This window comes from Pan troglodytes, chromosome 19, assembly GCF_028858775.2.
Source record: "Pan troglodytes isolate AG18354 chromosome 19, NHGRI_mPanTro3-v2.0_pri, whole genome shotgun sequence".
NCBI lineage: Eukaryota > Metazoa > Chordata > Mammalia > Primates > Hominidae > Pan > Pan troglodytes.
Window position 1 is genome coordinate 20695344 of NC_072417.2, and position 12612 is coordinate 20707955.

General features: G+C 43.9%; 1 protein-coding gene across 6 annotated transcripts in view; it reads right to left on the bottom strand.

Moving 5' to 3' along the window:
* Window positions 1–3349: 3349 nt before the first annotated feature.
* ITGB3 (integrin subunit beta 3) overlaps window positions 3350–12612 on the bottom strand; it is a 62867-nt gene continuing 53604 nt past the window's right edge. For 3 of the 6 annotated variants that reach the window (XM_063798342.1, XM_054671276.2, XM_063798343.1), the window contains exons 14-15: window positions 12404–12570; window positions 6305–9912 (exon numbers count right to left, since the gene is read on the bottom strand). In XM_063798342.1, coding sequence (XP_063654412.1) covers window positions 9847–9912; window positions 12404–12570 — 233 coding nt within the window. In that variant the 3' untranslated portion in view covers window positions 6305–9846. Of the gene's footprint in view, window positions 4740–6304; window positions 9913–12403; window positions 12571–12612 lie in introns of those variants that run through there. The other 3 variants (XM_054671274.2, XM_054671275.2, XM_063798341.1) reach the window with 2 other exon arrangements.

A 12612-nucleotide genomic window follows, 5' to 3' on the forward strand; every position in this document is an offset into this window, starting at 1 on the left:
TCACTGTTGAGAATGTTAGCTGTAGGCTTATCATATATGACCTTTATTGTGTTGAGGTACGTTCCTTCTATACCTAATTTGTTGAGAATTTTCATCATGAAAGGATGTTTAATTTCATCAAATGCTTTTTATGTATCTATTGAAATGATCATATGATTTTTGTTTATGTGGTGTATCACATTTATAGATTCCCATATGTTGAACCATACTTGCATCCCAGGGATAAATCCCACTAGATCATGGTGAATTATTCTTTGAATGTATTGTTGAAGTCAGTATGCTAGTATTTTGTTGAGGATTTTTGTATCTATACTCATTAGGGATATGACCTGTAATTCTTTAGTGCTTTTTAAATGTATATAGTTTATCTCCCCAAAGATTCTGAAATATCTGAGTGCTGAGACCATGTCTTTTATTTTTGTAAATACCCCTCAATCCACCCTCCATCACCCGCTTTCCCACTCCCCACGCCTGTTGTGTTTAAGGATGGTACCTCGGAGTACTGTTCAATCAGGCAAAGACTCTCTAAAGATTTTAAGAGTGGCTGGGTGCAGTGGCTCACGCCTGTAATCCCAACACTTTGAGAGGCCGAGGTGGGTGGATCACCCGAGGTCAGGAGTTGGAGACCAGCCTGGCCAACATGGTGAAACCTCATCTCTACAAAAATACAAAAAAATTAGCCGAGCGTGGTGGCGGGTGCCTGTAATCCCAGCTACTCAGGAGGCTGAGGCTGGAGAATTGCTTGAACCCGGGAGGCGGAGATTGCAGTGACCCAAGATCTCGCCACTGCACTCCAGCCTGGGTGACAGAGTAAGACTCCGTCTCAGAAAAAAGATTTTAAGAGTATGGCTCACAGGTCCTCTCATTCAAACAATAGGGCTTCTAAGAAACTTAAGATCTTTGTCCTTCAGCAGAAGCCCAAGGTAGAAAAAGACATATCTCAAAGGTATTTGCTGCCATGGCTTTTGTCTCCTGGACTAAAACCCAGTAAGATTCACGTAGATTCAAAAATTGTTTTAAGAGAATTGTATTGTCAGAAATACTGTCAGCTTGAGCTGAAAAAGAGTACAAAAAGGAAAGGGGCCTTTGGACCCTTTCTACAAACGCATTTCTACAAACAGGAAGCAGGCTAAGAAAACTATTTAGGTCCAAACACATCTCCCTTTCACACAAAAAAGGATGACTTAGAGGATAAAACCAAGAGCCCAGAAGGTGGAACCAAAAGCCATAGGGAGTTATTCCCAGGCTTTGAGTGTAGAACTGCAAACCTGTACTCAAATGGATTTCAGAATTGCTATGAACCAGTGACTTCTGTGCACCTTGTTTTCCACCTGTTGGAACAGGAGTGTCTATAGCACTTATCTCCCTGCCCCTGCTGTTTTACATTGGTTGCTGTGGGGAAAGGAGCATATGACCTTTTTCTTTTTGTTCGCAGAACTTCAGATTGAAAAGCATGTACTCGAGTAGCTGTATTTAAGGAATTGCACCCAAGAAGTCTCATCTTCCCTGGACTTACATAGAGGATAAGATTCTGAACTTTGAATTGATGCTATAATGGGATAAGACTTTGGGGCCTTAGAAGGGGTAAGTTTATTTTGCATGTGGGAGAACTATAAATAATTTGTGACCAGAGGGTTGCCTGAGGTAGTCTTAAAATATGTCCACAAACACTTTGATATTTGTATTCATTTCCTATGCTGTGGTAACAAATTACCACAAACTTAGTGGCTTAAATAGCACAAATTTATCATCCCAAGTTTCTGGAGGCCAGAAGTACAAAATGAGCCTTACAGTGTTAAAATCAAAGGCTGCATTTCTTATTGAGGCCGTGGAAGAGAATCCATTCTTTGCCTTTTCCAACTTCTACGGGCTGTATACGTTCCTTGACTTATGGCCATATCAGTCTGACCCACTTCCATTCACTCTCACTCTGGCCCTCCTAACTCCCTCTCTTTTTTTTTTGAGACAGAGTATTACTCTGTCATCCAGGCTGGAGTGCTGTGGCACAATCTCGGCTCACTGTAACCTTTGCCTCCTGGGTTCAAGCGATTCTTATGCCTTGGCCTCACAAGTAGTTGGGATTACAGGTGCATGCCACCATGCCCAACTAATTTTTTTGTATTTTTAGTAGAGACAGGGTTTCGCCATGTTGGCCAGGCTGGTCTCAAACTCATGGCCTCAAGTGATCCAACCACCTCAGCCTCCCAAAGTCCTGGGATTACAGGCATGAGCCACTAAGCCCAGCCCTGACCCCCTCTTGTAAGGACACTTGTGATTACATTGAGCCTCCCCAGATAATCCAGGATGATTGCCTCATCTAAAGATCATTAATTATGTCAACAAAGTTGTTTGTTCCACGTAAGGTAACATATTCACAGGTTCTGGAGATGGGGATGTGGCTGTCTTTGAGGGGCAATGATTCTGTACACAATGCTCCTCCCTTCAAGAGGTGGCATCTATTTCCCTCCTCTTGAATGTTGGCTGGATTTAGTGGGCTACTTCTAATGAATAGTGTATGGCAGAAATTATGGTGTAACACTTACAAAACTAAGTCATAAAAAAAATTGTGGCTTCCTCCCTGTTCTCTCTTGGATTACTCCCTCTGGGAGAAACTAGCTGACATGTCATGCAGACACTCAAGCAGTCCTATAGAGATGTCCAAGTGGTGAGGAACTAAGGTCTATTGCCAATAGCCAGCATGGAATTGATGCCTCCTGCCAACAGCCATGTGAGTAAGCCATCTTAGAAAAGGATTCTCCAGCCCTTTTTAGCCTTCAACCGACTACAGCCCTGGCCAACAGTTTGACTCCAACCTCATGAGAGTCTCTGAGCCAGAACCACCCAGCTAAGCCATTCCTAAATTCCTGACCACAGAAACAGCAAGATAATGTTTGTTGTTTTAAGCTACTAAATTGTGGAGTAATTTCTTATGCAGCAACAGATAACTAATACAATCCCCACTGGGTGCGGTGGCATGCACCTGTAGTCCCAGCTACGTGGGGAGGTTGAGGTGGGAGGATTGCTTGAACCCAGGAGTTCGAGTCCAACCTGGGCAACAAAGCAAGACCTTACCTCCTTAAAAAAATTTTAAAAATAAATAAAATAATACAATCCCCAAGGTCACATATTGAGCTATGAGGGCTACTTAACTTCTAGGTATTAACTCTGCATTCCCGCCTGCAAGATGAAGGAAATGGAGAAAAGTATGTTCCTTCCCTTAAACAGCATTTACTGGAAGTTGCATACACCTCTTTCATTTACATCTCATTGTCTATGAGATGGACATGGCACATGTAGCTACAAGATTTTTGCATGCTCTTTGTATCTAGCAACTTTACTAAATTTGCTTATGAGTAATAAAAGAATATTTATTCTGGGCAACCATGTGCCCAACTAAACAGCAGAAGTTCTAATATTATGTGAGAAGGAGAAAACATACTGGGCACAATCAGCAATCTCTGTCACAATGGTGAGTGTAAGGGTCAGGAAAGGCAAAGTCCAGCACACACCCATCAACATTTTTTTCCAATTTCTTAACGAAGTATTTCCATTGGCCACCAAAGCGATATTTACACATCATCACTGTGATCTCTCCAAAGAATCAAGCCAATTCTGTATGAGTCACTGGAAAATCCAATTACTATACTAAAATGAAATCAATTGTGAAACTTTTTCCTTACAAGTTCTTATTGGGGACACTGCTAAAGAATAATTTAAAATGGACATTTTGTTTAAAGGCTCCTAAATTTTCTAAATGGTGCTTTCTGTGAGCAATCTTTGATGTGTCAGAAAATATACAGCCGATGAAAGTGTTTCCTTTATGCAAGGAGTTGGAGGGGCTTCATTATAACATTAGCAGCCTCAAGGAAGGCAGTCATGTTCCTGACCTCTTCATTTTCTTTTCACATACAAACCATTCTTAGGTAGCCACATTAAGTGGATTTTTAAATTTTTATGTAATGATATACTTAACCCTAATCACAAGCTTCTAAGACTGCCTCCTTGCATGTTTTAACCAAACTAAAACAAATTAGGAATATATACTTCCATAAATATATTGTATTATAAAACCAATTAGAAATGATTTTTAAATGGCTTATTTGCAGAGCATACGTTGTGGTTCCATTATACTGTGAAAACTGAGTAATTCCCAGGCAATCTGCTTGTAATTGGTCCCAGTGGTCATTAGATGGCTCTGTTACTGTAGAGTTTGGACTACCGAAGCCAAGCGTTAAAGGATTACAAATGTGGCTTGACATACAGCTTTTCATCTCATTTTACATAAGATCCTCTATTTTCATCCAGACATTTAGTCAGCAGTTACCAAGACGTAAATAAAACATAGTGAATCTCACAAGATTTCACCATAAAAGGTCTCAGTCTATGTTCACGTAATCTCTTAATGATGTCATGTATTGTATTATGCTCAAAAAATGTACATTATGTTAGGAATTTAAGACTCAGGCCAGGCACCGTAGCTCACACTTGTAATTCCAGTACTTTGGGAGGTAAAGGTGGAAGGATTGCTTGAGCCCAGGAGTTTGAGACCAGCCGGGGCAATATAGTGAGACCTCATCTCTACAAAAAAATATGTATTTAATTAGCCGAGTATGGTGGCATGTGTCTGTAGTCCCAACGCTTTGGAAGGCCAAGGCAGGAGAATCCCTTGAGCTTGGGAGGTCAAGGCTGCAGTGGCCATGATGATGCCACTGCATTCTGGCAACAAAATGAGATCCTGTCTGAAAAAAAAAAAAAAGGACTTAAAGACAAAGATTATGTTATCAGTGTTCTGTAAGGTACTTCAGTCCCACACTGTTGGTGTTCAATAAATTTTAAACAGCCTTTTGGCTGTAAAGTAAAAAATTCTAAGTATTATTCTAGCATCCTATAGGATGATAATGTTAATAATTAAGATTTTGATCCCATCTCCTGTGAATAAATTCTGTAAGAATATTTCCTTGCTTGTGTCTTAGTACACATAAAAAGTATCCTGTTAGTTTTTCCCCAGGATTCTATTCTTCCAGTTTTTCATGGGAATTTGTGGTCATGAGTGAAAGCAAGATACCCAAGATCATTTAACCTGGAAAATAGGTCAAAGTAGATTTTCATTTTGTGTGGGTGGATATTTCATCTTCTGAGTATGTCAGGCAAGGTTTGCTATTAACTGTATATAGTAACTAAGCTGCCTTACTATAAAGTTCTTTCTAGGCAAGAAGGCTAAATATGTGACTCCTTAAATCAGTTGTTCTTAAACTTGAGCATGAATTAGAATCACCAGGGAGGCTTCTTAAAACAGATCATGGGTCCCCACTCCCAGATTTTCTGATTCAGCAGCTGTGGGGTGGGGCCTGTCAATTTTCATTTCTAACAAGTTTCCAGCTGATATTGATGTTGCTGGTCTTGGGACCACACTTTGACACCCACTGCCTTAAATAAAATTTAGGCATTTAAATGGTCCTGTAAATAATTTGCCATTAAGCTATTATTTTATCCATTTATGCTTCCTACAAACAAAATCTAGGCTACACTGGCAGTCTGTTCTTTTGAGGTTGCACAAGTTCCTAAATAATACCCAATTAAAAAAAAAAACCCGCAAACTCTTAGAACAGTAATAACCTACTCATTTAAAAAATATTAAGTCTAAAGAGGGCCGGGCCTGGTGGCTCACACCTGTAATTCCAGCATTTTGGGAAGCCGAGGCCGGCGGATCAGTTGAGGTCAGGAGTTTGTGACCAGCCTGGCCAACATGGTGAAACCCTGTCTCTACTAAAAATACACAAACTAGCCGGATGTGAAGATGCACACCTGTAATCCCAGCTACTCAGGAGGCTGAGGCAGGAGAATTGCTTGAGCCCCGGAGGCAGATGTTGTAGTGAGCAGGGATCACACCAGTGCACTCCAGCCTGGGCAACAGAGCGAGACTCCATCTCAAAAATAAATAAATAAAAATACAAAAATTTGCCAGGTATGGTGGTGGGCGCCTGTAATCCCAGCCACTCGGGAGGCTGAGGCAGGAGAATCTCTTGAGCCCAGGAAGCAGAGGTTGCAATGAGCCGAGATCGCGCTCACTTCACTCCAGCCTGGGCAACAAAGCGAAACTCCATCTCAACAACAACAACAACAAAATCTAAAGAGAAGCTCTGGATTCTGAAGCTAGCTTCAGTACCCATAGTAGTCATCATTCTGTTACATTTGGAAACATGCTTGTTCTAAAATAATCATTTCTGAGTCAATGACACCTATTCTTTTCATCCAAAGGAAACAGAAATAACAACACAGGAAGCACTGAGCAGCCTTAGGCCAATTCTTTTTGGAAAGTACATTTAATTTAGTGTTGCACAAACCCAAACAGAGAAGGTGGTTAGGAAGTGAGGAAGGCACTTAAGAAATTTCAACCACAGCCGGGGGCAGTGGCTCACGCCTGTAATCCCAGCACTTTGGGAGGCCGAGGTGGGAGGATCACGAGGTCAGGAGATCGAGACCTTCCTGGCTAACACCGTGAAACCCCGTCTCTACTAAAAATACACAAAGAAATTAGCCGGGCGTGGTGGCAGGTGCCTGTAATCCCAGCTACTCGGGAGGCTGAGGCAGGAGAATGGCGTGAACCCGGGAGGCGAAGCTTGCAGTGAGCAGAGATCGTGCCACTGCACTCCAGCCTGGGTGATAGAGCAAGACTCTGTCTCAAAAAAAAAAAAAAAAAAAGAAAAGAAATTTCAACCAGGAATACTTAACAAAGAAAAAGAGGCCTTTGGACCCCATTAAAATCATGGATGACTGGCCGGGCACAGTGGCTCACACTTGTAATCCCAGCACTGTGGGAGGCCGAGGAAGGTGGATCGCCTAAGGTCAGGAGTTCGAGACCAGCCTGGCCAACATGGTGAAACCCCCGTCTCTACTAAAAATACAAAAATTAGCCGGGTGTGGTGGCGGGTGCCTGTAATCCCAGCTACTGGGGAGGCTGAGGCAGGAGAATGGCTTGAACCTGAGAGGCAGAGATTGCAGTGAACTGAGATCTTGCCATTGCATTCCAGCTTGGGCAACAAGAGTGAGGCTTTGTCTCAAATTAAAAAAAAAATCATGGATGACCTGGGAATCTCAGAGAAGTAAAGAACTGACTCCTAATATGGCAACTTGTCAGGAATATTCAAAGTTTTCCATTATTGTCCACAGATCCTGAGACTGGACATAAATTTTCTCCAAAAGAGCTAGACACAATCCCTTTGTGCCGTGTTATCTGATGCCAGAACACTGTTTAGCTGTTCACCCCACAGGCCAAAACTGCTATTTGCTACCTCATGAATGCAGCTACAGGTTATCCCCACATATTGACAAATAATATTGGTCTTCAAGACCTGTGAACTTCATTCCAGTAGCTCAGACAAGATTCCTGATTTGATTCACCTGTTAAATACATTTTCTTCCCCCTTTGATACAGTTTCTTCATATAAAACATCTTATCTAAAGAAAATGTCCCATTAACACTCTCATGGACTCTGTCTTAGTAACTGAAGATTATAATCACAGGTGTGAGCCACCACACCTGTCTTAGTAGCTGAAGGTTATAATTACAGGCATGAGCTGCCACACCTGTTCCCTGCCACTATTTCTAAGGACTTCTTGGATCCATGACTATCCCTCCCCGTCCCCTATTTATCCCTCTACCATATTGCCATTCCCTACAGTAAGGAGTAATCCATGGGTGAGACAGGGCTCAGTCATTGCCCCATATCTAATTCCAAGGCTTATTCTCAATGTTAACACAATAATACAGAATAGGTATTTCTGCTACTTATGGATTCCTCTTCCCTAATATGTGGATGCAAATGTGTGCAAAGTGAAGAAAGAAATAATAACTAAATGAAGCTTAAGTGCTACATCAGGAGAGATGTAACTATTAACAAATGTTGGAAAACGGGTTTGGAGAGAGGATAGAATGAGACTTTCATTGAGAAAGGTGATATGGAATGACATCTGCTCTTGCCAAAGCCAGGTCTCTCAGATCTCCCAACTAAAAACACAAACAGTATCAATATCCCAGAGAATCTTAACCGCACATTTGATGCCACAGTAAGTCCCAGCATCTTAGAATGTTGATACTGAAAGAGACCTTCAAGACTGGCTGCTAAAATCCCATCATTTCTCAAACTAGAAAACAGCTTTAAGAAGAAGAAAGTGACTTGCCTTAATTAAAGATTATTTAGCTGTAACACTGAGGCCAGAGCTCCAGTTTTCTGCTCATGGAACAAATGTTGATAAGTCTTTCTTTTTTTCTTGGGCATTTGGGGGTGGCTTTTAATGTTGGATGTATGTCAACACCAATGGAGCCACTGCTTTTCTGGGACAAAAGAACAGTCCCTCTTCCTCAGGAAAGGTCCAGTGTGTCCACACATCTATCCCCATAGCCTTCTATCATGAGAGAGCCCCTCACAGATCCAGCCACTGGCCAGTGACTTGCTGTGAATGATGCCAAGTGGGAGTGTCTGTACCCTGCCCAAGTCTGTGTGGTTTCCTATGCTCTCCTTCTTTGCCATCACATAAATTTACAAATATAATGCAAGCATGTTTATATACATGTTCTTTTAAGTTAAGAAAACCTCATCATGAGAAAAATAAAATAAAATTGCACTGTGGCCTCTCAGATTAAAGACTGAGTTAAAATGAGGTTGTCCAACCCATAGAAGAACAGGCCACACATGCTGATACAACTGACCCATCATTCCATCCTGGCACTTATTCCCAGCCAACTCATGGGAATAATTCCTTCACAAGGCAGCCAAGAGGTAGAAGGTAAATACAATCAGCCCCATGGATGGATACAGCACACCAAGGCACAGGGCCGGGTATGTGGAGGTGCTATGGATGAGGGACAGGAGGCCGGAAGCATAGGGCCAGACCTCTGGCTCTACAATAGCACTCTCTCCCTTTGAGGAAAAGCATTTGGTCATGAGAGACATCCCCAGCTCATAGCAAATGTCTACAGCAGTGAGGGTGTGGAATTAGGAGGTAAAGAGATGGTGCTGGCCTAAGGGTGACACACTTCTTCTAAACAAACCTCCAGAGTAGAGCTGCCAATAAGGCAAATCTGAAGGGTTGTGATTATGAACTGGGAGATGCTGGTACATCCCCCAGGCCATGAATGACCCCTGAGTGGCCCATACATCCTCACTCCCAACAGGTCAAAGAATTAGCTTGCAAGGACTTCCCTTGCGAGAGAACCATAGCTGGGTTGAGGGGATGGCAAAAGGCACAGGCAGCTCTAATAGTTCAGCTCTCCCTGACTCCTCCTTCGGCCTGAGGGAGGGGAAAGGAGGCAGAGGTACAGATGACCCGGGCTGCCAAGCCCAGCAGTTCCTACCATAGCTGCTGAGAGTCAGGCCTGAGAACCATAAATTTATGAACTCAGGGTAGAGCCAAGGCTTGGTGTCCCTTCCTCTGGAATGAGAGGCCTCAGCCCTGCCCTTCTCTTCAGGGACAATGGCCTGATGAGGAAAGCTGGCTTCTCACTGAGGTAATGAAGAACACCTGCTCAGCTCCATAGTCACCCTCAAGCTTAGCAGGAAGAATCCCTGCAGGAGGCATTCTGGGACAAAGGCTAAGGAGCTCAGCTTATCAGGACACATCACAATTTTAAATTACACACTCCCACACACAACACACACACATAAACACACAGACCCCCACATACACACACACAGACCCACACTTCCACATACTGACATTCTCCCAACCTACCCCACTCTGAGTCCCAAATCCCTCCCCACAAATACTGTCCTCTGTAAACATGATGGCAGGGACTCCTGCAATCGTGGCACAGGCTGATAATGATCTGAGGATGACTGCTTATCATTAAGTGCCCCGGTACGTGATATTGGTGAAGGTAGACGTGGCCTCTTTATACAGTGGGTTGTTGGCCTGTGGAGGAAACAGAATAGCATCTTACAGTGACTTCCTCAGTCCTTCCCTACCCTGAATGTTTAAAATTCATCTCAGAAGTTTTCCCAAGGCACCGTTCTCTGGAATACACCATCAATGAAACAGAATAATGTTCATTTTGCTCACACTTTAGTTCTTGGCATGGGAATTGATAGGAAATAACGGGAGGAGATGAGGTAGAATGCCATCCTGCCACCGTTTCTTTTTTTTTTTTTTTACAGACAGGGTCTCATTTTGTTGCCCAGGCTGGAGTGCAGTGGCACAAGCTTGGCTTACTGAAACCTCCACCTCCCCTGACTCAAGACATCCTCCCACCTCAGCCTCCCAAGTAGCTGGGACTATAGGCACACACCACCATGTCTGGCTAATTTTTGCATTTTTTTTGTAGAGATGGGGTTTCTTCATGTTGCCCAGGCTGGTCTCAAACTCCTGAGCTCAAGCGATTCACCTGCCTCAGCCTCCCAAAGTGCTGGAATTACAGGCATGAGCCACCACACCTGTTCCCTGCCACTATTTCTAAGGAGCTATATTCAGCCTATCACTCTTCAGTGATTCCACAGCATTCGGGGATAGAACCTCTCCTATTTCACCCCTGTGTCCCCGTCCCTTTTGCCCTTCTCCTATTTTCCATTCCCTGTGACAGTGATAGGAGATGTGGACAAGGGACAGAAATGTATCAGGTGGAATTCAGAACACAGAGGAAAGCTTTTGCTCAAATAATTATTAATTTGTTTTCATCTAATCTGGCCAAGCACTAACCATGGCCAGGCATGGTGGTTTATGCCTATAATCCCAGCACTTTTAGGGGCCAAGGTAGGAAGATCACTTGAGCCCAGGAGTTCTAGACCAGCCTGGGTAACAGAGTGAGACCCTGTCTCTACAAGGGAAAAAAATACAAAAATTAGCTGGCTCGGTGATGTGTGCCTGTAGTCCTGGCTACTTGGGAGGGTGAGGTGGGAGGATCACTTGAGCCCAGGAGATCGAGGCTGCATTGAGCCATGATGGCACCACTGCACTCCAGCATGGGTGACAGAGCGAGACCCTGTCTCAAAAAAAGAAGGAAGGAGGGAAGGGAAGGGAAAGAAAAGGAGAGGAGGGGAGGAAGGGAAGGGGAGGGGAGGAAGCGTAAAAGGAAGGGGAGGGGAGGAGAGGGGAGGGGAGGGGAGGGAATGGGAGAGGAGGGGAGAGAAAGAGAAAGCACTATCCACAAACTGTCATGTTATCAGGAAAAAGTAAGACCCTCACTAGGTTTCCCAAACTATTTTCCAACAGAAAGTAACAAATCCTATAATGGTAGCTTCAAGAAACACATTCTTGGCCAGGCGCAGTGGCTCACGCCTGGAATCCTAGCACTTTGGGAGGCCGAGGCGGGTGATCACGAGGTCATCAGGAGTTCGAGACCAGCCTGGCCAACATGGTGAAACCCCGTCTCTACTAAAAATACAAAAAATAGCTGGGCGCAGTGGCTGGCGCCTGTAATCCAGTTACTCGGGAGGCTGAGGCAGGAGAATCACTTGAACCTGAGAGGCCAAGGTTGCAGTGAGCCAAGATCGCTACACTCAAGCCTGGGTGACAGAGCAAGACTCTGTCTCCAAAAAAAAAGAGAAAGAAACACATTCCTGTGGGCCTCATAGGTACAGGATGTTCCACACTGTTCTAACAGAAACATCTCAGTTTCTTGGGACCCTTGAGTATAAAGCTCTGGGGTCAACATCAAATGGGAACAAACTTGCAGCCTAACTCTGGACATTTGGGGAGTCAAATAGCCATTTGGAGGGTCGAGGAAAAAAGTTGAAATGTGAAAGAAGAGCCAAAAGAGAATAGAGTAAGATTAAGTATATAGAAAGTTCTCAGTAAATGCTTATTTAATTGGAATAAATCAGGATAAAAGAGTAGAGTCTGATTTGGAAGTAACCTTTTATTTTATTTTATTTTATTATTATTATTTTTGAGACCGAGTCCTGCTCTGTCACCCAGAGCAGGGTGCAATCTCAGCTCACTACAACCTCTACCTACTGGGTTCAAGCAATCCTCCTGCTTCAGCCTCCCGAATAGCTGGGATTACAGGCATGCACCACCACACCCGGCTAATTTTTATATTATTAATAGAGACGGGGTTTCACCATGTTGCCCAGGCTGGTCTCGAACTCTTGAGCTCAAGTGATCTGCCCACCTTGGCCTCTCAAAGTGCTGGGATTACAGGCACGAGCCACCAGGCCCGGCCTGGAAGTAACCATTTATTTGAGGAGAAAGAAGAGAATGAGATGGAATGACATCCTGCCACTATTTCTAAGAGGCTGAAGGAAGCTGAAGGACAAGGGGATAGTGAGACCATCTCTCCCAGTTTCCAGAACAGAGGATAATGGAAAGACGATGGTACTGGCTGAACATGACCACCCAAAGCATCTGCTGCTTCCACTTAAGAGTCTCAGACCAATGACTTTAGAAAACGCCCAGCCCCGTCTCTTACTGTGTCCCATTTTGCTCTGGCGCGTTCTTCCTCAAATTTAGCGAACTCTTTTCGGTCGTGGATGGTGATGAGGAGCTTCCAGATGAGCAGGGCGGCAAGGCCAATGAGCAGAATGGCCCCCATCACTGAGAGCAGGACCACCAGGATGTCAGGGCCCTTGGGACACTCTGTGAGGAAGAAGCACAGAGCAGGGCGGTTGTGAATGAAGC